This window comes from Populus nigra, chromosome 9 (genome assembly GCF_951802175.1).
Source record: "Populus nigra chromosome 9, ddPopNigr1.1, whole genome shotgun sequence".
Classification (NCBI taxonomy): domain Eukaryota; kingdom Viridiplantae; phylum Streptophyta; class Magnoliopsida; order Malpighiales; family Salicaceae; genus Populus; species Populus nigra.
Genome location: NC_084860.1, coordinates 15,863,140 through 15,887,591, shown reverse-complemented (window position 1 = coordinate 15,887,591; position 24,452 = coordinate 15,863,140). Strand labels below are relative to the sequence as shown.

At 37.5% G+C, this 24,452-nt stretch overlaps 6 protein-coding genes and 1 long non-coding RNA gene across 9 annotated transcripts; 4 read left to right on the top strand and 3 right to left on the bottom strand.

The window, feature by feature from the left end:
* Positions 1–826, top strand: LOC133702800 (uncharacterized protein At4g26485-like). The gene is made up of 2 exons (XM_062127113.1): positions 1–194; positions 544–826. The coding sequence occupies exons 1-2, from the start codon at positions 1–3 to the stop codon at positions 824–826; spliced, it is 477 nt and encodes a 158-aa protein (XP_061983097.1).
* A 104-nt stretch (positions 827–930) lies between these two features.
* Positions 931–2,857, bottom strand: LOC133703380 (uncharacterized). 2 transcript variants are annotated; one of them, XR_009843877.1, is made up of 2 exons: positions 2,476–2,857; positions 931–1,586 (listed from the first exon to the last, which is right to left on the bottom strand). It is a non-coding gene; the product is annotated as an uncharacterized LOC133703380 (long non-coding RNA). The 2 variants fall into 2 exon arrangements; XR_009843878.1 differs by lacking the exon at positions 2,476–2,857 and adding an exon at positions 2,095–2,458.
* Positions 2,858–3,716: 859 nt separating this feature from the next.
* LOC133703271 (uncharacterized protein At4g26485-like) lies at positions 3,717–5,289 on the top strand. The gene is made up of 3 exons (XM_062127734.1): positions 3,717–4,299; positions 4,380–4,578; positions 4,793–5,289. Exons 1-3 carry the CDS (start codon positions 4,113–4,115, stop codon positions 5,067–5,069), a joined length of 663 nt encoding a protein of 220 aa, XP_061983718.1. The 5' UTR covers positions 3,717–4,112; the 3' UTR covers positions 5,070–5,289.
* Positions 5,290–6,379: 1,090 nt separating this feature from the next.
* Positions 6,380–7,608, top strand: LOC133702799 (uncharacterized protein At4g26485-like). Its single transcript, XM_062127112.1, has 4 exons — positions 6,380–6,457; positions 6,625–6,732; positions 7,025–7,043; positions 7,146–7,608. The coding sequence occupies exons 1-4, from the start codon at positions 6,380–6,382 to the stop codon at positions 7,352–7,354; spliced, it is 414 nt and encodes a 137-aa protein (XP_061983096.1). The 3' UTR covers positions 7,355–7,608.
* Positions 7,609–8,690: 1,082 nt separating this feature from the next.
* Positions 8,691–9,910, top strand: LOC133702636 (uncharacterized protein At4g26485-like). Its single transcript, XM_062126941.1, has 2 exons — positions 8,691–9,261; positions 9,476–9,910. The coding sequence occupies exons 1-2, from the start codon at positions 9,068–9,070 to the stop codon at positions 9,837–9,839; spliced, it is 558 nt and encodes a 185-aa protein (XP_061982925.1). The 5' UTR covers positions 8,691–9,067; the 3' UTR covers positions 9,840–9,910.
* A 1,059-nt stretch (positions 9,911–10,969) lies between these two features.
* Positions 10,970–19,734, bottom strand: LOC133703200 (uncharacterized). Its single transcript, XM_062127657.1, has 6 exons — positions 18,047–19,734; positions 17,235–17,375; positions 15,378–17,139; positions 13,892–14,199; positions 12,416–13,272; positions 10,970–12,331 (listed from the first exon to the last, which is right to left on the bottom strand). The coding sequence occupies exons 1-6, from the start codon at positions 19,514–19,516 to the stop codon at positions 11,137–11,139; spliced, it is 5,733 nt and encodes a 1,910-aa protein (XP_061983641.1). The 5' UTR covers positions 19,517–19,734; the 3' UTR covers positions 10,970–11,136.
* Positions 19,735–21,406: 1,672 nt separating this feature from the next.
* Positions 21,407–24,447, bottom strand: LOC133702928 (uncharacterized exonuclease domain-containing protein At3g15140). 2 transcript variants are annotated; one of them, XM_062127260.1, is made up of 6 exons: positions 23,992–24,446; positions 23,589–23,791; positions 23,275–23,355; positions 22,489–22,614; positions 22,206–22,335; positions 21,407–21,835 (listed from the first exon to the last, which is right to left on the bottom strand). In XM_062127260.1, exons 1-6 carry the CDS (start codon positions 24,271–24,273, stop codon positions 21,638–21,640), a joined length of 1,020 nt encoding a protein of 339 aa, XP_061983244.1. In that variant the 5' UTR covers positions 24,274–24,446; the 3' UTR covers positions 21,407–21,637. The 2 variants fall into 2 exon arrangements, with proteins under 2 accessions (XP_061983244.1, XP_061983245.1); XM_062127261.1 differs by lacking the exon at positions 21,407–21,835 and adding an exon at positions 21,968–22,096 and having other exon boundaries at positions 23,992–24,447.
* Between the last annotated feature and the right edge of the window lie 5 nt (positions 24,448–24,452).

The following is a 24,452-nucleotide window of genomic DNA, read 5'->3' as shown; positions in this document are numbered from 1 at the left end:
ATGAGGCTCAAGTACAGTGGAGCTGCATCCAACTTGAGAGAACTGGAGGAACTAGGATGCACTGTTATGCACGGAGTAAATGCACATACCATGAACAGTCATCCTCTTCTCACCCATAAACTGTTTGACAGGATAGTCTATAATTTTCCTCATGCAGCTCTCAAAAGGAGTGAAGCAAACATTCGCCAAATTGAGTAAGTTGAGCTACAACTTCTAATATATTGCCTTATGTGATCATTTGGGATTTTTCTCTTGTTCTTGAAGAAGAAGTGCAGGAAAAAAACTGTTGAGACCTGTCTACTCTCTTGTGTCTTTTTATTTTTGATATTTTACACTAAGGCCTACCTTGTTCTCTTTGGAATGGACCTTCTTTCCTGGTAGCTCACAAAAACTAGAAATTTAAAAGCAATCCTGGACTTCCCTATGTGACCAAGGATTGACCTTGTTGGTTAAGTAGCTACAAGATTAATTGTGCATTGGCAAGTTATTTGAGTTTTGATTTGTGAACGATAAGTGAAATGCTTTGTTGAATTCTGTCTTTAGAAGTCATCGAAGGTTGGTGAAGGGCTTCTTTAAGAGTGCAAGTGACATGATGGAAGAGAATGGAGAAGTTCATGTGACTCACAAGACTACAGATCCATATAGCAAGTGGGAAATTGAGAAACTATCAGAAGAAGCTGGGCTGTTCCTGGTTGAAAAAGTAAAGTTCAGAAAATCTGATTACCCAGGATATGAAAATAAAAGAGGATCTGGGTCTAGAGCTGATGAGAGTTTTCCTCCTGGAAACTGCTGTACCTTCAAATTTGGAAAGAGTACCAGTCTTTGACACTGAGCAACTGTGTCATTATATCCTCTCTCTATAAGAAGACTTGTGGAATGAAAATGATGTAATCTTTTCTTTTCCTGAGTTATTAAAGAGTAATCTAGGTGTAGAGAAAATAAAGGCATTTGACAGCAGCCCCAATTAAAAATAATAAATAAATAAACATATGTATATTGAAAGTTGAAACTGGCCATTAAACCTACATACTGAAATCAAATATCAGACCAAGGTCGCCTGCTAGGGTGCTAAAGGCTGCTACAGCATTACTACTAGCTCTACATAGAAAAACAAAGGGACACAATCTTTGTTCTGAGGTAGACATGCGCTTCCAAGTCATTCCTGGTGGGGATAAAGACTAGTAGAATACACTAGGTGGCTTGGAAAAGCTTTGTGCATCAAAAAGCAGTGGAGTAATGGGTTTCAGGCATTTCAGTACTTTCTTTCAAACAAGCAATGCTCGAAAGCATGGTTGGATGGCTGTTTTAAGATGAAAGCTCTTTGGTGGCTAAAATTCTGAAAGCTTGTCATTCTCAAATAGCTCTTTCATGGATGATAAAATTGGTCAATGCCTAAGCTTACCTGAAGCGGCATATGAGACAACAGATTATACGACGAGCAGCGTGCTGCAGAGTGGGAAATGGAGCACGGGTTTGCATATGGATGGACAATTTGCACCTGGAATGATGAATTGTTCCAAGAGAATATTTTTTTCCTTTCAAGAAAGGCTTCGATTTGTGTTGTTGTGCTTGTATGTTGTGCAAACCTAGTGAGAAGATATTAAGAAAGAATCATAAATGAGTTGAAGATCATCACAAACTAAAGAAGCACAGTGCAGAAAAGGCCAGAAAAAATAATGGAAATCCAAGACAGACAACAATCGGCAAAGCATACAATATATGTATGAAAGCACGGTAAAACAAAGTGTAGAAAAACAGAACAGCTAAAACACCTTTGCCAATAATAAATAAAAGAAAAAAAACATCCAATGATTCAGAACCAGAAGACAAAATCAAAAATACAAAAACAGAAACAACCACAAACCCGAATTCCAACACAACATGATAGAAAATGCAAACATTAGAACCCAGTGAAGGCAGCTTCCAGCACAAAGACACACACACACAAAAGAACACAAATACAGGAAAAAAAAGTGAGATTAAGAAAAAGGAAAACCAGGACACAAAACCATAAAACCTAGCCCAAACCGACAATAAAATGCCTACAACACACAAACCACCTCAAACATGAGCAAGCAAGCATGCACTAATTACAAATAAATCTTCAGCTTCATCCAAAGGGGGTGCTTGATCAGATCTCTATATGTTCATGCTAGAAGAAGAGGTCTGGATGTTACTCAAAATAGAACAGGCCATCTTCCAAGCAAGGTATGTAGGTCAAACAAGAATGGGTAGTTTAGAAAGCCAAATGTAAACTGGTGTCTTGGTGCAATTACAAAAGATGGTGAGGCTAAAGTGTTGCAGAGCTGACTTAAGAGAGCTGGAGGAACTTGGATGCACCGTGACAAGTAAATGCACGTACATTGAACAAGCATCCTATTCTCAATCACAAATTGTTTGACAGGATAACTCAACACCGGAGTGTAGCAAATATTAGCCCAATCGAGTAAAGTTCAACTAGAAAAAGTAATGTACCTTCATTAATAAGTCATTGGGGGTTTTGTTTTGGTTCTTAAAGTAGAAGGGCAAGGTCAGGCAGTGATTTTGTAACTCAACTAGCTTTCATACCCCACTTTCCCTAAGCGATCTCGTGTTCGAGCCTCTTTCTAGTTACCTCAAAAATAGTGAATGGAAGGAACTAGACACCTTAGACTTTAGAACAACGCACATTAGAAGTTTTTTGACTTGAGTTCTAAGTTAAAGGTGCTAATTAGTATGTTTGCATCTATTTTTGGAATCATCAGAGGGTGGTGAAGGGATTCTTGGTAAGTACATTTGAGGATAGCTAAATATCCAAATAGCAAGTGGGAAATTGAGAAATTTACAGAGGATGTTGGGATGATTTTGCGTCCCTTGTGCTAACCTCTTTCTCTAAGTTGGCTCCTTAATTAGTCTCTCCTTGCGGCAAGGAAGCTGCAACTATATGCCTTGCCAAACAAATGGAGAAGCTCATTATTTATGAGCCAGATATGCACATATTCGGAAGGAGTACTGACTGATCTCTAATTATTAATGAACATATCTTGCATGGAATAAGTATAAGAATACAATGAAATATATAAAGTTGAGAATAGTTCATCCACCACAAGGCTTAGGCTGCAAAGGGAGGGGAGTGTTGGTGAACGTGCTAACACGGTATAAAGTTAATGGTGTGGCTATCTTCTCCGACGCTCTTCGCACAGCCCTAGGCTTGAGTCTTCTGTTTAGAACCCACTTTTGTTTGTTTGAACATGTGACACTGATCTTGCTTTCGAACTTCAAATATTATTTATACACGCGTATAATCATATAATCATAAACGATAGAAAATAGTTTAAATAATTGAAGGATTGAATTTTAACTTATATTTTTTGTTTTAATTTATATAAATTTTTAATTGAAGTTTATTAATTTGACTTTATTTATTGGGTTTGATTTAATTATTGTTGGGTATTTTATTTAGTGCGTCATAAGATCAATCATTTATTCTAATTAAAGTTTTAGTAATACACTACTTTTATAAATGTTAAGCAATTTTAATAATTAATGAAAATATTATAGACATATCTTTAATTTCTTTTTTTTTTCTTTGCTTTTTCTTCTCAATTTCTTCTTTAAAAATTTTATTTTTTGCTTTAATTTTTATTATTTATTGTTTCGCATCACTTTCATTGATGTATCCACCACTGTTGTTTCTTCTTTCCCTTTCCTTTCATCTAAGGTCTATTTCTATTTGTACTGCACCATTCATAGCAGAACAACAAGGCAACCCACTTTTGCCTTTTCTTCTCTTGGTTCCCTCCCTTTCTTTGACAAGGGTCTGCCTCTATTCAACTCTCAAGGCTCGTATTGGTGTTTCCTGCTGATTTGATTCCATAAATTGACGAGGAATGGTATCATTGCATACGAAGTATTGAGATGTAAATTTCCATGAAAAAGTATCACTCATGGCCCTTTGGCATAATGGCTTAGAGATTCCTTCCGCATAGCAAAGACTCTCCATTTACTTTTCATCTCTTGTTGCTTCTCGCTGATTATTCCTTTATTCTCAAAACTTCCCTTCATTGTAGCTCTTTTATTGCATGCCACAAAGCACAGAAACTCTAAACAAAATCTTTTAGTGCCATATAGAAATGGATGAATTGGAGAGCCAAGTGAAAATGCTTAGTATAAATAATAAAGAAGTGAAATGGATGAAGCACTATAGCAGTTGTCATAAAATACTACTGGTAGGAGAAGGTGATTTTTCTTTTGCTGCTTGCTTGGGCAAAGCCTTTGGTTCTGCTGTAAACATGGTAGCCACTTCTCTCTACACCGAAGGTAATTTTTTCTATAGTCAATATGATCTGTTATTGGTTGGATATATTCTGATTGATCTTGTAATTACAAATAAATAAAAGTGATCACGATGCGGAAGTATTCGAAATCTGCAACAAACTTAACTGAGCTGGAGGATCTTGGATGCACCATAATTCATGAAGTAAATGTACATAATATGAGAAAGCATCCTCTCCTGAAACAGAAATTGTTCGACCGGATAGTCTTTAATTTCCCAGCTACTGCTCTAAAATGGAGTGAATCAAACGATCACCAAATCGAGTAAGTTCAGCTAAGACGATTCATGCTACATTTCGCCTTATGCCCTTCGATTTTATTTTATTTTCTGTTCTTAAGGTGTAGGTGACAGGATTTGAGCTTGTGATCCCCTCTTTTTCCATCTTCTTAATAATGCAATATTGACAAGTCTTTTTAGGTTTAGGTTTCAGTTTAAATAGAGAGTGCTAATGACATGCATTCCTATTACTCTCTTTAGGAAACATCAGAGGTTGGTGAAGGGCTTCCTAAGGAGTTGCCATGATATGTTAGAAGAGAATGGAGAAGTTCACGTGACACACAAGATCAAAGAACCATATTGTAAGTGGGAGATTGAGAAATTAGCAGAGGATGTTGGGCTGTACTTGGTTGAGAAAGTTTGGTTCAGAAGATCTGAATATCCAGGATACGGTAATAAAAGAGGATCTGGTGCTAGAGCTGATGAGACTTTTCCTGCTGGAAACAGCTATACCTTCAAATTTTCCAGGGCTACCTGACACAGAGCAATCCCTCTGTAAATCAACACTCTTATTCCTCAAATCATTATGCTTTTACTTTTTTCTTTGGCATTAATTGATGCATAGGCATTTCCAACCCACCAAGACAGGCACACAAACCCAAATTCCTGCCCCTGTCACTAAGTGGCAATAACTATTTTAAATGTATTATTATGAGAGATTACTGATACCATATATATAATCATGGCTGAAATCCAAATGATCTGGTCAAAACATGCCTGCATGATGTGCTCATGTAATTGTTACTGTATATATACGAAGTAATTATCAAACATCTTGTTGCTATCTAGCCTGCTGAATGATAGACTCCATGACAGGGTGATCCTTAAAGTTAATGATAGACTCTACAGAATCATCATCTGTAGATTGGAACTCACTGGCAAAACTTTAATGCTATGAAGAAAGAAGATATTAATCAACATGCAGCAAAGAGAACAAAGCTGCCATTGCTTGCAAATCCAAGCTGTCCAAACTCAGCCAAAAGGCTGCTTCATCATTGCTATTGATTCAATAAGAGAACAAAAGCACAAAGTCTCATATTTACAATAGAAATTAAGAACATCCTCATTAGTATCTTTCAGGAACCATGACATGCCATCTCTGAAATGAATTTTGGATCTAGTCCAAACTGCGAATTAGCGTGACACCTGCATTCTATGTGGGGCAAGTGAACTATTTTCTTGAACTTTTTCTTTGATAGCTATGCAATTCTGGGCAGTCAGCATATATATTTCAGGATTTCTATGGATAGAGCTTCCATTATCAGATGAATTGCCGATGTCTTCAGTAATAATATCAAATTTCCGTATAGCTGAAAGAAGATCCACTAACAATGTTGGACCAACATCGTTAACATCCCTAAAGACATGCGCCTTTGTCTCACTTATATATGTAACTCCCCTTAGCCTTGCACATGTTAATAGTACATTTGCACAAATTTCTGGCTTCACCAATAGTTAGTCTTTCCAGTGCTTTTCAAAAATATTCCGAAGTTACTGATCAGAGACATTATATCATGCACGGCTTGGATGGCCGGATCCTGCATGCAAAAAATCTGATCATGTTATAGAGAGCTGACAGGGACGAATTAGTTTCTTGGAGTGTCTGAATGTTTGAAAAATATCTGGCCATCCAATAGCCATGGTGTTTTTTGAATTTCTCCTCTAGCAATGAGACAACCCATTTTAATTTACAAGAAGAATTAATTCTCTTGCTTAATGCACCATCACCTGCTTTTAGTAGAGAACTCCAAGTAAATTTCAAATAAAGGTTCCAAATACAAAATCACCATGCTTGGACCTCGACCAAAGTTGAACAGGCATTGCATGCATATGGACTATTGGGCCATAAAACTGGAACCCTTCACGGTACCATGCATGGTAGTAGTAGTATATTCATGATAGAAGAAGAGCTACTTGAAAGTTGATTTAAAGGCAAGTATAATATATAGAAGACTGGCCATTCTTGAGAGAAAAAAAATGGATGGTTTAGAGGGTCAAATGGAAGGGCTTAGTCTATATAATAAAAAAAGGAGAAATGGATAAAACATTACAGTAGCTGTCATAAGATACTTCTAGTGGGAGAAAGTGATTATTCTTTTGCTGTTTGCTTGGCTAAAGCCTTTGGTTCTGCCACTAACATTGTTGTCGCTGATCTCTACCCGATCTGAAGGATATATATTTTTTCAACAGCCTAGATGCTAGATATATTAATATCATTTGTTGGATCATGGATGCATTCTAACTGGTTTCATTACAAATAATAGATACCATAATACGAAAGTACAACCTGAGAGCTGAAAGAAACTTAAGAGAGCTTGAGGAGCTTGAATGGTGTAAACGCACATACCATGAACAAGGACCCGCTTCTCAGTTAGAAATTATTTGACAGGACAGAGTTTAATTTTCCTCAAACTGCTCTTATATGGATTGAAGAAAACATTCGCCAAATTGAGTAAGTTCATCTAGAACCACTTGGCTCATTAAATTCTCATTAGATAGTTATTTGAAATTAAGGAATAAATGATGATTGCACATTTTCTATTTCTATCTTTAGGAGTCGTCAAAAGGTTGGTGAAGGGCTTCCTGAAGAGTGCACATGATAAATTGGAAGAGAATGAAGAAATTCAGGTGATCCACAAGACCACGTATCCATTTAAGAAGTGGGAAATTGAGAAATCAGCTGAGGATGCTGGGCTTTTCTTGGTTAAGAAAGTTAATTTCAGAGTTTCTGATTATCCAGGATACGAAAATAAAATTGGATAGGCTCTTGTGCAGACTTTTGTTGTTGGGAACTGTTGTATCTTCAAATTTGCCTGGATTACAATTGCTTGACATAATAAATCATGCACCGAAGGCCTGAATATGTTTCGAGCAGAACTTTAAGTTCCTCTCATCCTCATTGATACAACTATTGGCATTGATACTCTTCGCATAAGCGAAGATGCAGTAAGATTCAAGTTGAAATCCTGTTTTTGCCATCCTGACAAGAATCTACTATCTTGTGCAGACAAGTATGACGCTGTGTGCTTTGAGATGGCTTTTTCTTCAAATAGTAATCCATCCAAGTGAATAGCACACTTATGTAATCTTTATCAGATTGCTTAGCTCAAGGCTAATATTGAGCTCCAATACTATGGCCATATTCTATTCTGCTTTGATATGTCATATGGTTTTCATCTTGGCTGATTAAAATTATGCCATTAAGTCACTGGAGCTGTTTTTCTCACTTTCAGCTTGATACTCTTGGAGCTCAATTATTCAAATTTTTCTGAGCCCTGTGCTTGTAATGTAAACCTCTTTCCCCAAGTTGGTTCCTTTCCCTTATGGTGTTGTAGTCAATAAATTTCCGGCTTATCGGAAAAACAAGAGTGTTTTAAGTTTCATTTCAAACTTCCTTGGTCCAATGCAATTTCACATTTCCGTTTGGTCTAGATGTGCCTGGGACTGGTTTTGCTTGAGCTTGAAAGTGATAACCTATCTGTTTTTGGTTACACACATTTATATAAGCATGGAACTCAAAGATGTATCAAGGATATTTGTCTTACAGGAAGAAAGCTGCAACTATCGTCTCTTCAAGCAAATCTAGTAGCTCATCTTCTAGCTTAATGTGGCACAGAAACACAAGATTGATTTCCTTTCCTTTTCTTTTTATAAGAGATATATTGTGATTGTTTCTCATGGATGTCTTTCAGTGCTTTTGAAGATATGAATTAATGGAATCTAATTTATTTCTTCAGAAAAGGACTACAAAGAAATGTTATCACTCAAAATTCTCACAACCTCATAGCATACAGTGAAGAATGTCTCCGTAGAACATGGCTTTTTTCTCTTGTTTACCTTTCCTTTTGTCTATGCAAATTATAACAAATGAAAGACTATTATTTCCATGCCCTACACTTTTGCTTTTGTTTTTTTTTTCCTTCCCTTTTCTTTTCACTGGTGACTAGCTACATTTTTTTAGTTAAGCCTCTCATTAGTATGATCTGCTGGTTTGATCTCATAAATTCGTATAGAATGGTGACTAAATCTATGTGATTGATTGGTGGAGCTTACACCTGGGCTAGCTGCTGCACTGGATTCCTGAAACGTGATTGGTTTAGTCTAAATGAGCCTAAGCCATATGAAATAATTTCTCACAAATGGAAACATAATGATGTATTCTTCCACCATGAAGTCACCCTCGTTGGTCTTTTTTTAAAGAGTAGACTTCCTGTCAGCTGTTCATCTCATCTAAAATTCTTTTCCTTCATTACAACCTAGAACCGGCCATTTTCAACAGAAGAGAGAGCCAAATAGAAATCATGGATGGTTTAGAGAACTAAATGGAAATGCTTAGCATACATGATAACAATAAGGAAGAGAAATGGATAAGGCATTACAGCAGTTGTCATAAAATACTACTGGTAGGAGAAGGTGATTTTTCTTTTGCTGCTTGCTTGGGCAAAGCCTTTGGTTCTTCTGTAAACATAAAATACCATGATGCTGAAGTATTCAAGAGCTGCAACAAACTTAAGGGAGCTAGAGGAACTTGGATGTACCATAATGCAAGGAGTTGATGCACATACTATGATCAAGCATCCTCTTCTGAATCAGAAGTTGTTCGACAGGATAGTCTATAATTCTCCTGCTACAGCTCTCAAAAGGAGTGAATCAAATACTCGCCAAATTGAGTAAGTTCAGCTAAGACGATCGACTAATGCTACATTTCGCCATAGGTCATTTGATGTTTTTTGTTCTCAAGGTATAAATCGCAGGATTTAAACGTGAGACCTCTCTTTTGTCTGCAATTTTATATGATGTTTTGTTTTGAACTGCTAGGTCAAAAGCAAGATTGGAAAATGTTTTTATAATTAACTGTGTAATAACATATATTTCTCTTCTTAGGAAACATCAAAGGTTGGTGGAGGGCTTCCTGGAGAGTGCTTATGACATGTTGGAAGTGATTGGAGAAATTCATGTGACTCATAAAACCACAGAGCCTTACAGGAAGTGGGATATCGAGAGATTAGCAGAGGATGCTGGCTGTGCTTGGTTGAGAAAGTTAGGTTCAAGAAAGCTGACTATCCAGGATTCAACAATAAAAGAGGATCCGGGCCTAGAGCTGATCAGGCCTTTTCTGCTGGAAACTGCTGTACCTTCAAATTTACCAGGATTTCTTGAGATGGAACCAAAACAGGCACTGAAACCTAAATTCCTGCCTCTGTTCCCTGCTTGCATGGCAGAGAAGTACCGACATTCCTGTTGTTAATTACCAATCGCATGATATTCTCCTATATATGTAAGAACATGGAATTAATCAAATATTTTGTTTCTATTTTAGCATGCTTGAGGTAGGGTACTCCACGACAGGGTGATCCTTTGATGTCGGACTTGGTAACCATAATTCAATTTGCTTTGAAATCATTGCGAGTCCGAAGAGCAGGCTTTATACCAAGTAAGCAAGTGAAATCAAAACAAATCTATATAACTATTGGAATCAAAGCTGAACAATTTAGGACAGTCTGAAAGTTTTTCAGGATTCCCATGTCAAGCTTCATAAAAATGATTTGTCTGATTACTTGCCAATTAATATCAACCTTCTGTGATTGCTGAGAGCACTAGACCCATCAACAACGATACTGCAACTGTGCAACATCATGAACACCCTCTGCTGCTGCACTTGCTTAATGTTGATTGAGGAGCAAGGTTTTCCTGAGTTATACTGTGGAAGACACGGAATATGGATGCATAATTGGACATTATATTTCATCCTCAAGGAATAATCTTTCTATTCCCTTCCCATTTCCTTGCATATCCAAACAAAGAGGTTCAAGCCCTACCATTTCCTTCAAGCACTTGCCTTTAATAACCTTCCCTTCTTTTCCCCTCCTATCCAAACACAGTTGGGCAGTGCTTTGTTGACAAACAGCAGTTCAAAATATCCCACAGCTCAGGATACGTTATTAATAAGAGGGTCAGGGACTAGAGCTTGTAAGACTTTTCCTGCTGGAAATTGCCTTACCTTTACGCAACATTCTCTTGTTGCTCCATAGACATTCCCCACCACCAAGACAGGTAGTCAAAACCCAAAATTCCAGTCCCCTGCTTTGCAAAGAAGCCACCGACACGCCTGGTGACAATGATGGTAACAAATTATCGTCACAGCATACATGCGTCGATGATCTGCAACAACGTTGTAACAACTTGCCAGCATCAGATGCTCTTTCGTCGGCTTCTTATTATTTTAAACCTTAAACTTACCCAAACACTTGTCCCTTTCTATTTTCTAGCAAGCTGGATAATAGACTCAACCATGGGGTGACTATCCATGATGTTATTGTCAGATTCTGTTATCTTGGTAGTACTTGACTTGAGAATCACGAAGAGTTAAAGCTACAATTAGAAAATAAAGCTCTTTGAATTGCTGACAATGGTAAACAAAATAAACATCTTTATATTGGAACTTACTAACAAAATTTTGATTCTATATAGGAAGAGGATATAAACCTACAAACTGCGTGAAGGACCCGAGTTGCCATTGCCAGGCAATTCCAAGCTGTGCAAAATCAACCAAAAGGTTGTTTCATCATTGCTACTGATTTTACAAGAGAACAAAGGCACAAAGTCTCATATTTACAATGGAAAGAAACATCCTCGGTGGTATCTACAAGGACAAGAATGCCATCTCTGAAAATGAATTTTGGGTCAAGTCCAAACTGGGAGCCTGGCGAATGACTTGCTTTCACAGTTACAGATTCGAACACAGAGTGACAACCACATTCTGTTGGGACAATTGAACTGTCTTCAGAACTTTTATATTGACAGCTATGCAATTCTGAGAAGCCGTCATATCTTTCAGGATTTCTATCAGAGCTTTCCTTGAATGAATTGCTGATTTCTTCAGTAATATCAATTTTTCTAATCACTGAAAGAAGATCCACTGACAATGATGCAACAGCATCGTGAACATCCTCTACTGTCAAATTGCTCTTGTTTAATGCCAATTTACAAGCAAGGAATTTCTGAATCATGTCGTGTACAGCATTAAGACATACAGAGCAGCAGCGATACAAACACACAAAGCCAGAATTAGGAGGACAGCTAGTTTCAACCGGAGAGACGTCAATGTCTTCAGCATGCTCACTATGGTTAGGTTCAGTATCATCAAATGTTACCATTCCCTCTGCAGCCAACCCATTACTCTGATTGCAGGAGCTCCCAGGGTCAGAAAGCTTCAGGGCACCCAATTCACCTGAATTGCAGAGACCATTCTCAGAAAAGGGGGCAGGTTCTGTGAGTGTATATCCATTAGAATGTTTCAAGGTTTCTGAATTTCCATCAGTAACTGCAAGATTTTTAGTAATTTCAGGTTCACTTTGTCTGTGAGAGGTCCCATTCTGCTCATTTGTAATATTACCAACCAACTGATTATCAGCAGGAGAATTTTGATGGTTTTCAGTTTTGGCACCTTCACAGAGGATGGTATGCTGTTCTGATCCATCTTCTGAAAGTATAGCTCTGTCCTCAGGGTTAAGATCACAAAAACCATTTTCTACTTTATTTGATTCACCTCCTTCCTGATTTTTATCAGAAAACCCCTTGGGACTTTCTTCCAGCCTTTCAGTTTCATGGAAGTTTCTATCAGGAGTGTCTCCCTTGTGCTGTCTTTCAACAGAATCATCTGCACAGGTATCATTACCTGGGAATTCCATGGTTTTCAGTTTAGCATTTGCCACTTTCACTGGAGTGTCGGGCTCTAAACTGAAATGAGAAAAAAGGTTGTGAGCAATCAATCTACAAGTGAAATGGATGAATTAACAAACAAATGATAACAGTCCACCGTACCTCTGCAGAGCATATGCCCAGCTGTTGACCACATCTTCCAGGTAAGCCACTTGTGATAGAAGACGAACATATTGATATCTATCTTTCCCAGCCTGAATTTTTTCATTAACTTGTCCAACTAGAAGCTCAAGAACTTTCCTTACCTCAAAGGAGACCTCTCTAAGTGAATTGTACTCACCCTTGTATGCTGATAAACCAACAGCAAGTAACCCTCTGACTAAACCTGATCTCTCTTTGCTTTTAATATTGCCAGAGCTACAAGCAGCAGCCACCTTATCTAATGAGTTAGAGGGACGAATAATGCAAGAATTGAAAGGCCATCCCTTCCAAGGACCACTAACATCTGCACAAGGACCTTCTTTAAGTTTAGATGTGACCCAACAGAGTTCAGCAAAATGAGGATACCGCAGAACTTGATAGCCAAATGTAGAGATTGCCAGCAACATGCTTGATTTTCCTTTCAAACTTCTATTATTGGGTGGTGGTGGAACATTTAAAGGACCATGAGGACATTGTGTGCCAGCCTCATTTTTAACAACTGAACAAAGATTTTGATTGTCATATTCTGCATTTGAACAAGCAAGAATGGAATCACAAGTTTTATGATGTTTGGGTATATTTGTAGGGATGTGAGCTTTAAGATGAATCAACTGAACAAATGGTTGAATTATGTCTCTCAATAATGCTTCTGCTGAAAGACTGATCACTGTATCATGGTTGAAATTCCCATCAATATGCACAGGAAATCGGGGTACTGTGTGCTCCAATGGAGTTGAATGCCTGCTATTCGAGCTATTGTTTTCAAAAAAATGCCTTATTCTTTGGGGAAGTTCTGAGGATGGAAGCTCTGAGGTAGCCTGCAGCACACAAACATGCAAGGAAATGGACTGAATGGCCACATAACAGCACTCTCTAATCAATAGCTAAACTAATCAATCTCTAACAGAAAAAAAAAAAACACTAATTTTGATAATAGATGAAGTAATTTGGTATAGTTTTAGAGATTCTTGCACAGGAAAAACTGATGCACACGCAAACTTTTTATGCAGTACAGGTTAAAAGACTGCAGATGTGAAAGGTTGCCAAATAGTAATATATAGAATTCACTCAACATACAAGAACATTGTTTTCATGGGTAGACAAACAATTCCCAACTTGAAAACCTTTAGTCAAAGTTATTGATTCTATGCCAAGAAAGCATTTTCATATCTCATCTTCATTATACAGTATACACCTTATGCTAGAATTTGATTACTAATTCAGTTACGCTTGCAGAATCCTAATTAAATTTATATTTGTTGAAACAGGAAGAATAACATGTACTATAATATCCTTCAAGATTCCCTACAGTTAATTTCATATGAAAATTTCAATTAAGTATTGTGAGAGTATTGCTAGATAAGTACAAGGTGTATCTTGTCGCATACTTTTAACATGAGATGTCAAAAAAAATTATCCAAAAAAATAAACTCATACCAGAATCATCAAGGAAGTAGACACGGATATCGATTCCACCTGCTCAACAAATGAGCTCCAGGCAGGTGATATACTTTGGGCAGCATTTTGAAGTTCTGTCATTTCAGCCGGTATACATTGATGGATGGGTGACTCATTTTCCTCTTCCACAACTTGACTGTTTGTCAAAGAGGATTCTTTCTCCTCATAAACTTGATGGTTAATTGAAGATGCATCACCATCGTCATTAACTTTATGACATGTCTCCACAGCCCACAAATCAATTCTTGGCAGGAATATCATGCATGATTGGAAACTGGCACACTTCACTGCCAGGGCAAATAGATAGGAGTGAGAATTCATGCAAGTGCATTTTTGAGTTTGTGTCTTAAGCTACAAAGGTCAGGAAGAGTTGACAAAGACAACCAACTCTGCGTATCCTTAATCAAAGAATATTATTTTATACTGAAGGTACTAAACTACAAACTAAATTGTACGTCAGTCCTACTAAAGACCAGTGTAGTTTTTTCATGTTACCAATGAGTTCCCATGCGTCTTCCCCACTCCTCCTTAATTACCAAAGAAAGGAAGTCAAGGGCAAATTATGAAAACCAATCTATCTCATTATGTGAGCAATTATTTCAGTATGAATTTTATTTTGCGAGTCCTACTCCTAAATAGCTAGGTGGCCTATGACAGCACAAAAATATGTATATGCTTTTCATTCCAGTAAGACCAACTGAGAGACTATTGAAACCTTTAAGGAATTGTGTGGTGCAATCCAGGTGCTAGATTAGATACCCAGTGTTTTATGTCCAAAGCCAGAAGTTTTATAGTCAGTTCTCAGCTTGACTAGCAGTTAAAAGTTCTGTTAAAGTTTAAAAGGAAAAAATAAAAATAAACAGATATGTCAACTTGATAAGGGACCAAATTAGAGAGTTCAGTAGCTACTAAAATCCTTCAGTAGCATCTAATTCCAATATTAATTGTTGTGGCCAGGCCAGGAATCCCAAGTACAAGGACGTGATATAATATGACATTTAAATACATTACTGGATTCCACATCATATAGCCAGCAAAGCAGATCAAAGAGTTGAAAAAACCCTTCACCTTGTGTACATTTGAAAACTAACCTACATTTAAGGTCCACAATAGCAGGCCAAAACCTGTAGCATTAATAAATAGATGAAGATCTTAGCCATTTTCTAGAAGGTGATAGTGTTTTTTTGGAGCAACACAAAAAAGGAAATACTGAAATACTATTAAAATGATATATGCAAGAGAAAACAAAAGATGATGTTTGTTGGAACAGTCAATTAAAATACTCAAGCTAACTCTTCAGCAATGAAAAAAGAAATGCACTCCAATCCCAGGAATTGAGTAGAAAACAAAATACAAGGTTACTATGCAAGCATTGTGATCATGAATCTCATGTAGCTGAAATCATGAATCTTGCCAACAAAATATGGAAGAAGAAAGAGAAAGAGAGTGTGCGAGAGAGGCTTACTTAATATTCTTGTTATTCCTTGCACCATATCACCATGCCCCTCTTGTGAAACAGTAGCCAGATCAACCTTCTGAATTTCAACGTTTCCGACAAAACAATGAAGAAAGCAAGAAGAAAGATGCTTCTGGCCAGATCTGGGACTCCCGGCTATCAATACTCGAAATCCAGATTTCTTGCTCGATGCAAAAGAAACCTCTCGAAATAAACTAGTGTGCGTGCCCCTAATATGAACTGCAGAAGGTTCCACCTGAACACTTTCAGCATCAGTTTCTTCTGCAAATGCATCAGTATCAGCACAAATAACCTCTCTAGTTAATATGCCAGCACATGAAAGTTTCCTCCATATTTCCTTGGCAGCATCTGCATCTCTAAGGAAACTGTCAATGTGAGACCACCAACGATCAGTAGGCAGATTATTCTTCTCTAAAGAAGAAACAATCAGAGATTCAAACATTTTTGCAGCTTTCAAAAGTGGAGGAGGCAGCCAGAGGTGTTCATGCAGATACAATGAAATAAACAAGGTAGATAGTGGCTGCAAAAGACATGGAATGAGGTGAGTGGGAAGAGGGGAGGAGACCAAATCATAAGCAGCTATCCCTGCTTCTCTACGAGAGCAAGGGGGTGGGGAACAAGCTAAAGCCTCCAACCAGTCCCTCTCTTCCACTGCAAAAGCTGGAAGAGGAATGCGTTTAGCACCAGGAGATCTATTGCCTGCAGCAGCTAGCATTTCGTGCAAAGGGAAATTCCTCTTCAAAGCAATAATGGCAGCTTGAGTACAAAGGGCCTGCAGATCAGCACCAGCAAAACCTACAGTTCCTCTTGCAATCCACTTCAGCAAAGACCCAGTAACAGGTTTAGGCCAACTTCGTGTGTGGAGGGAGAGAATAGCAGCCCTGTCCCCAACTGATGGCAATGGAAAGTAAATCTCCCTATCAAATCTCCCAGGCCTACGTAATGCTGGATCAACAGCCTCAGGACGGTTGGTTGCACCAATCACTATTACTGAACCCCGGGATTTTAAACCATCCATAAGAGCAAGCAGCGTGGATACAACTGAGCTGTGAGTCTGATCTTGCTGCCTTGAACGACAAGGTGCTAATCCATCTATCTCGTCGAAGAATATAATTGAAGGTTGACATCTTTCAGCGACCTGAAACAGGAGCCTCAGTTGGCGCTCAGCATCCCCAACATACTTTCCTAGGCAGTCTGCACCTTTGCGAGCAAAATATGCTATTCGTTTATCACCACGAGCACATGAACCAATTAATGCCCGTACTACAAGAGTTTTACCTGTTCCAGGGTACCCATGCAAAAGAACACCCCTAGGAGGTGTAATCCCTAAATTACTGAAGAACTCGGGATATAATAGAGGCAAAATTACCACTTCCTTCATGCATTGGATGACATTCTGAAGCCCTGCAACGGACTCCCAGCCCTCAAATAGTTTTCCACCATCAGTGTCTGAGCCTCCAATGTACACAGGTGCAATTCTCAACAAATCCCGATGAAGCCTCTTGCTTTCACGTTTTAAAAACTCTTCATCCTCGCCACAGTTCTCCAACCATTTTTCTTCCGCTTCAACATCCTTTCGCCAAGCATCATTTGAAACCTTTCTCAATTGTAACTTCATTTTCTTAGCTTTCAATTTCTTTATCCGTATTGCATGTTGATTACCATAAGGTTGGAAGAGATGCCGATGATATGTGCATGCTATAAGAAATTTTCGATGGTCAAAAATGCAGCCAGTGGCTCGTGCACAAGGCTGGAAAAATAAAATAATATAAGCAAGAAAAAAAATAAAATCAGAATAAAAACCAAAACAGAAGAATGTTTTGCACAGAAAATAAAATAACCAACCAAGTGGTAAGTTTTCGGACACCGATCAACACGACATCCAATAGTTGCCCCTGGCCTTCCACAGCGGCTACATTTTAATGCTTTGCCTCTGCAAAGTGCAGCCCTAACATTTTTCAAGCAACCCAAGCCAGCAAAATAAACCTGCAAACACAGATCACAAGGTATGGAGATTTACTGCAACATAATAGTCAGATGGAAGTACCAATTAATGTTTAAAAACTCCCAGTTCTTGCAAAAATCTACTAGCTCATAAAACAAGATAGAAGAACCCATTCAATACACATACATAAAATTAATGTCCATGAAAAATTAAAAAGTAAAGGTTGTAGCTTACTTCCAAAATATATATTCCATTGGTTTACTTCCTATAAAATACAAGACTAACTGTGGTCTATTGTTGAGCCCTAACACTTTGAACAGACAACATCAGTTTAAATCATGCAAAGGGAACCATCATTGTGATCAAGGAGCACTCATGACCATTAAAGTTGCTGCCAATACAATAATAGCATCTCATCTGAGTAACGTGTCAACAGACCCTCTCTCTGTTTTTTTTTCTTTTTCCTTTTTTTTTTTTTTGATCGTGTATTGACAACCTAGTACAACTGATCACACTACGACGCACTTATAGCAATCCTCAAAGACATAACATATCTTGAGTGAAAGGGTATTTATTAAAACCTAAATGAAGGGAATAATAAACAACAGAAAGTGATATTCAAAGAACTAATGTCTCTAGCAACTGACATTTACAATCATGGAAAATTCACCAAGAAAAGCGAAAATAAATAAAACTGGTTATAGGACTGCACCTCTGGACTCCATACAGCACAGTTTTGATGAACCCAGATTCCAGCAATACCATAACGATCATTTATAGGACCCAAGAGACGACCAAGCCACCCTGGTTCATCACCAAACCCATCCCATACATCATATTTTACATCCTCTGAAGCTGATGAGCCACTATATGCCTCATTTTCACTCTCACCGCCATCTTGCACCAACCTTTTAGGTGGTTTACCATCATTTCCACACCCACACAAACCACAACATCTACCCTGTTTAATCTTTGATCTGCCAAGACTACTGGTTGAATCACGCTTCATTTTGTCCACCTTCACATCTTTCTCACCCTCTAGCTCATCCAATCCACCTTTGCTCTCCACCTCCTTTGTCAAATCTACATACTCTTCAACAACATACTTTTCATTTTTATCACAGCACCCTCTGTCCTCCACACCTTTTGTCAAATCTACGTTTTCCACATCATCCTTTTTAATCTCATCAGCACCACATTGTCCATCCTCTAATTCGTTCACCAAAGCCCCATTAACCTCATCAACATCCCTCTCATTTTCCGCATCCATCATGACCAACTCCTCCATTTTCTCATCATCCTCTACATTTTCCAATTTCTCATTTCCATCACCCTTCCTCTCCAATTCCAAACCATCCAATCTCTCTTTCTCCTCCTCTCCCTTTACCTGCACACCATCGTCATCCCTTATTTCCTCCTCATTTCCACCATCAATTTCACCACCCAAATCCAGCACACTCTCATCACTATCCTCACTCCTCACCACCTCCATCTCATCATCTTCCTCACCCTCCTCATCCTCATCGTTCTCACTCACATTTCCACTACCGTGCCCATTCCCACCCTCTTTCTCCTCACTCTCCAGCCCACTCAATGCCTTAACTCTCCCTACCCTCTTCGAACCCATAACAAACTTGCCACCATCAAAACCCCCCTCTCCCTCACCCAATTCACTCTCCCCCGCCTCCATGTCATCAAAAAGCTTCCTCCTCCTACTCTCCCCACTGCTCCCTCCCTTCCCAGCATTCCTCCCTCTTGTCCTCAACCTCGACCTCCAACTCCCCGGCGTATCATCCAAATCCTCTTCTCCTTCACTATCCTCCTCCTCCTCCTCCTCCTCCATAACCCTCTTCGAACTACTATTGCCACTCCTTAAACTACTATTGCCAATCCTATAACTTTTACTAACACCCAAATTCACTTTCTTCTTCATCTTCTTCCGTTTCTTGGCCGGTGGCGGTGACACATCGAGCAGTTCAGGTGCCCGCCTGACCCGTGAACTCCGTCGGAGCTCCAAGTCAGCAGCCTGACCCGACCCGGATTTTTCCTCATTGAGGGACTCGCTATGGTTCTGATTATACACGGTTTCACATATCGCATCGAGTCTCTTGTGCTTCTTTCGAAGCCTAGCGCCCGTAGGCGAAGAACCCGAACCCAAACCCGAACCCGATTTCAATTGCATAATATATAAAACAATATTATATATAAATATGACTGAATAGGCGTATGTATATATGTATATATGGACTTTTAAGAGAAAAAAGGGTTCATCGTGTTGTTTTGGAAATGGGTTTTGATTTTGGAGGGATTTGAGGGAGAGAGTTTTGAATACGAGAAGCGACTCACTGAGTTGGACCGATCCGAGTTTGGGGTTCCGGAGAAATTTGGGGCTCTGTTTGATTTTTGTGTTTACAAGGCAGAGTTTGGGGCTTATAAAGGAGAGGTTTTGAACTGGTTTTTTGAGCCTCGTACCACGCGACTGAACTGACGTGTAGTCAACGCGAGAGAGGGGTTGTCCATTGATGCTGGTATTCCTTCGGAGAGTGCGGCACGCGCCAAGAAGAGAATGAATACTGTTGTGCTTAAGTATAATTTTGCTCCCTTTTTTCTTCAATTTTCTTTTTCCTTGCAAGAATTGCCGCCAATTATTGATTTCTCCATCAATAGGGAAAAAAAAAAATGAAGTCCCAAGGTTTTTTTTTCCGTTAACATAGTGACGTGCAGTTGAAATCAAGGTTCTCAATTTTTTTCGATTAATGTTTTGTTTTTTTAATAGAAAAGTATATTTTGATTTTAAAGTATTTAGGTGTTGTTTTGGGATTATACTATTATACATGTATATTTAACAAATATAATTTAAATTTAAATTTAAAAATAAATTAATTTGAAATTATGTAATTTAAATTTTAAATACTAGTAAAAATGAGAGAGTTAACATAATATGACTGATCGAATTGATAAATCCAAAAACAACTTGGATGATGGATAAAAATATAATTTGATTAAAAAAATTCAAGATAGTTTTTTTAAAAAAATATTGAGATGAAAATATAATTTGATTAAATTGATTCAGGTCATGAGATCATAAAATGACTTAAGTTTACTCTGGTTAACTTGCAAAACACTTAACCCTGGTTATGAGACTAAGATAATTTAATTAAAAAAACTAAAACAAATAACAAAACCTAATTCATATTCAACAAATTGTTGAAAAAATCGAACGATAAAATTAAAAAATAGATAAAAAAAATAGAGTCATTGGATTAACTCGCTAAATACATGACAATGCTCATGAGATTGAGATAACCACACAAAAAATCAGAATAAATTATGAAGTTCAATCTCTAATAAACCAAGTGCTAAAAAAATGAAATTAAAAAAAAAATTAAAAGCAAAAAATAAAAAACTATTTGGCCAGAAACATTTCATCAGAAATGAAACCGGAACGTTCTAGCTGGAATTTTTGGAGCGGGTCAAGATTTAGAATGAAATAAAATTTATTCTGGTTTATTCTATTTTTTTTTTAACTGGACCAAGTTATATCAGTCATTTCAAACGAAATAAAACAGAATTGATAACCTTCCTTGAAACTATGTTTGTTCCAATTATATTTTTAAAAGTATTCAGATAATCAAAATATATTAAGTTTTGCATAAATCCCGTTACAAATTCTCTCTTGAAATATTAATAACAACAAAGTCAAAAATTTATATTTTTTTTTAAATCTATTTTTTTAAATCATAATGATATAATAACCATAAAAATTACCATAATATCTAACACAAATTTAGTTTTTTCTTCTTGGTTTCAATAACATTTTTAGTTTAGTTTCAGGGATATTTAAGTTACACCAATAATCAAGTTTTAATTTTAGGTTCAATTATAATTAATAAAGTATCTCAAAACGTTATATTTTTAATAATTTAACCGAAAAGTATCGTGATATTTTTAATAATGTATCCTACCTAAAAATATACATGATAATTTTTTTTTTCTCGTGCCCTTTTCCAAAATTTGAATTCAAGAATTTTTACAATTTTTTTCCCATGTAAATTCAATTTAGAAGTTGGCATGAAACAAAGGTCTTGTGTTTAGTACATCAATTAATAAAAATAAATTTAGTAAAAATGTTGGAATGTTTAGCAAGCGTGTGTAAATGATTTGTTGTTGGCCTGTGCACTGTTCTCTTTCTTGTGCTAATCCTTTTGCTCTCCTAAGTTTTGAAGGAATACTCAGCCCTTACAACTTCATGATGAACAAACAAAGGTTTCCAAAAACAGTTGCAGAGCTAGAACCAACAACACTATATGCGATCCTTGTACAGAAAATTAACACTTCCTGGTGACTCAGGCTTCCTCCGGGCGGTAATCGGCAAAACTGCGCCATCAGCTAGCATCCGTATCAAGACTCTTGCTATATTCTTTGTGTCATCAAGACCAAGATGATGACTTCCCACCATTGGTATTTTAAGCTGCGACATCATTGTCCTCATTCCTCTGGCCTGTCATCAATAATGAAGGTTAAACACAAGGAAAGAAAGAATAAATGCCATCAACCAGTAATAATCATGAAGGGGGTCACTTGTACCCAACACTAATCAAAACTATGACTAATTTATAGTTGATAGCATAAATAGCAAATTCAGAATAGCAAGTGCTAATCGGAAAAATTATTAAGATAGTTCGCAAAATGAAAACAAATTCAGATCTATGCTCTAAACTTTTGGCTTGGTTTGTATTGGATGTCAGCAGCATTAAACCTCCTGTAAATACATAAAAATCCTTTTCTTCAGACATGATCGTAATTTTCGTGACTAGAATTATGAATGATGTGTTATGAAACCTTAAGAGTCAAAAAATCAGTTTGCATACCTCATTTCTTGGATTATAAAAATTTTGATAGACATCTTTCAGGTTGATCCACTCCATAAAGTATGGGGGGAGCTTCAACTTGGACACAGAGCATTGATGAGGGACCTGTGTTTTCACATCCCAATTTCCACTGATACCAGATCAGAACAAAGACATGTCACCAAGTGGATATTATTTCACAAACCAGAAGCAAGATGCCTATTTTATTATTTTGAGGGTGGGCTTTGCCACCTTCACAATATGTCTACTTAGAAGAACGCAATTGGTTTAACGATAGACTCACCAGGTTACAAAAGCTGCTCGATTAAGGCGCCCACCACGAGTCTTTTCCCACAAATTATGTTGAGTCAACCATGATTCAAATTGTTGAAGAACTTCATTAAATGGGAGGGCTGTATCATGCCACACACTGCAAAAGCAAGTAACTATTGTAAGATGGATCAATTTTCCACCAGACACATAGAAAACTAAGACTATGTTCAAGATGAATCATTGCTATTCCAAACTCATTCCATGTAGAATAACTTATAATACAATAGGAAAATTTAAGTTAATGGAGGTGTATTTACCAGAAAAGGAAAAACATTAGTAGATTTGCCAATGGTGGTGGAAGCATGGAGGTCAAGAGGAGATGCTAACGTTGCTCATAGCATCATAGAACTGTATTTACTAAACTATTAGTAAAGCAGCTAACGTGGCTGATATAACTCAAAGGAGCTTACATACTACTGATTTGCCAAAACAAAACACGTCATGTTCTTAAGACAGCTACAACCAGTCATCAGCATCAATCATGCATAAACTAACTACAGAAAATTGCTGGTTTCACAGCCCATTTAGTATCCAGCAGCAGCATCACTGCTATGACTAATCTTAGATATATTGAGAAAAAATAAATATAAAATAATCAGTTTGCAGCTGTTAATCGTCAAAATAGTATGTGCAGGTAAAGGAGGAACTACACAAAATCATCTAGACGCTTTTGTGACCATCAGAATTTTGCTTCCTAAGCTAAAAATGGCTCTGCTAATCATAAATTGTGACATGAAAAGCAGAAAGGGCATCATACCGATCAACTCCAAACTTTCCATATTTGTTGTAAATATATTCATTTACTCTTTCCTCACTCATTGCTGTTGGCCTTACAAACCTGTAAAGCATAAAAGAAATTTTAAGAATACAAAACAATGCAAACTCACAGATCATGCTGCCAATTTATTTATGATTGTCCCAAACAAACACCATTAACAATGTAACATTTACGGTGCAATAATTTACAGTATTAGAGAAACTCCATTCATATATATCTAAACTCTTCAATTTAACTTAGACAATAAAGAAACAAACCATTAGACGTTGCCTTAAAAATAAAAGAGTGTTAACCTGTGAAACAAATCGACAACACCCATATTTTTTGCATCGATTATCAGTACAGGAAACTCAAGAATCTCAACTTTCCCTTCCAAATCAAACACCAAGAAAAAGTCAAAATCTTGAGGCCTTTTTCGTTCAAAATCAGCAGCACTCACTTGAAAATCCCTAGAGCAATCATGATTAAACCTCTCTACATGAACAGGGTCATCAATCTGAATATAAACCACAAAAATCCCATTACCAATCACAGTTCAAAAGTCCAAACCTTTCACAAGTTTAACAAAATTAACAATAGAAACCCACAAAAGTTTGCACTTATTTATCTAAGTTTAGCTAATTCTCAACAGAATTAACACTGGAAACCAGCAAAGGAATAATTGCTAATAAAAAGTAGAAAAGTTTGAAACTTTACCTTAGTACACTTGCCATGTGTGTGATATAAGCACATAGGCTTCCATCTATGAGTGGCATTGGGATTATTAACAGGAGGAGAAGGTATTAAAGAGGGTAGTGAAAGAGGGGGTTGTGTTTGTGTTTGGGAATTGAAATCAGTGTATGTACGGGCAGTTTGGTAAGGGGGTAATGATGGCGTTTTGGATACCGGGATAAAGGGCGGGTGGAGAAGGTGAAAGCAGTTGTTGCTGTTGTGGAGATATGAAGGAACCCTAGACAGAGGAATCCTAGGGAAGGACATGTTTTATCGGTGAGTGTCAAGGTTTGAATCGAAGAGGAAGGGATTTGGGTTTGTGGGCGTCAGGATAACGAGATGGATGATTTGGCAGGTAAATTTCTGGGGGTAACGAGGGGTCCTCCAGGATAGAGGATGTTGCCTTTCTTTTCAGGTTGGTGTTGTACCTTTGAGTTCATGATTGA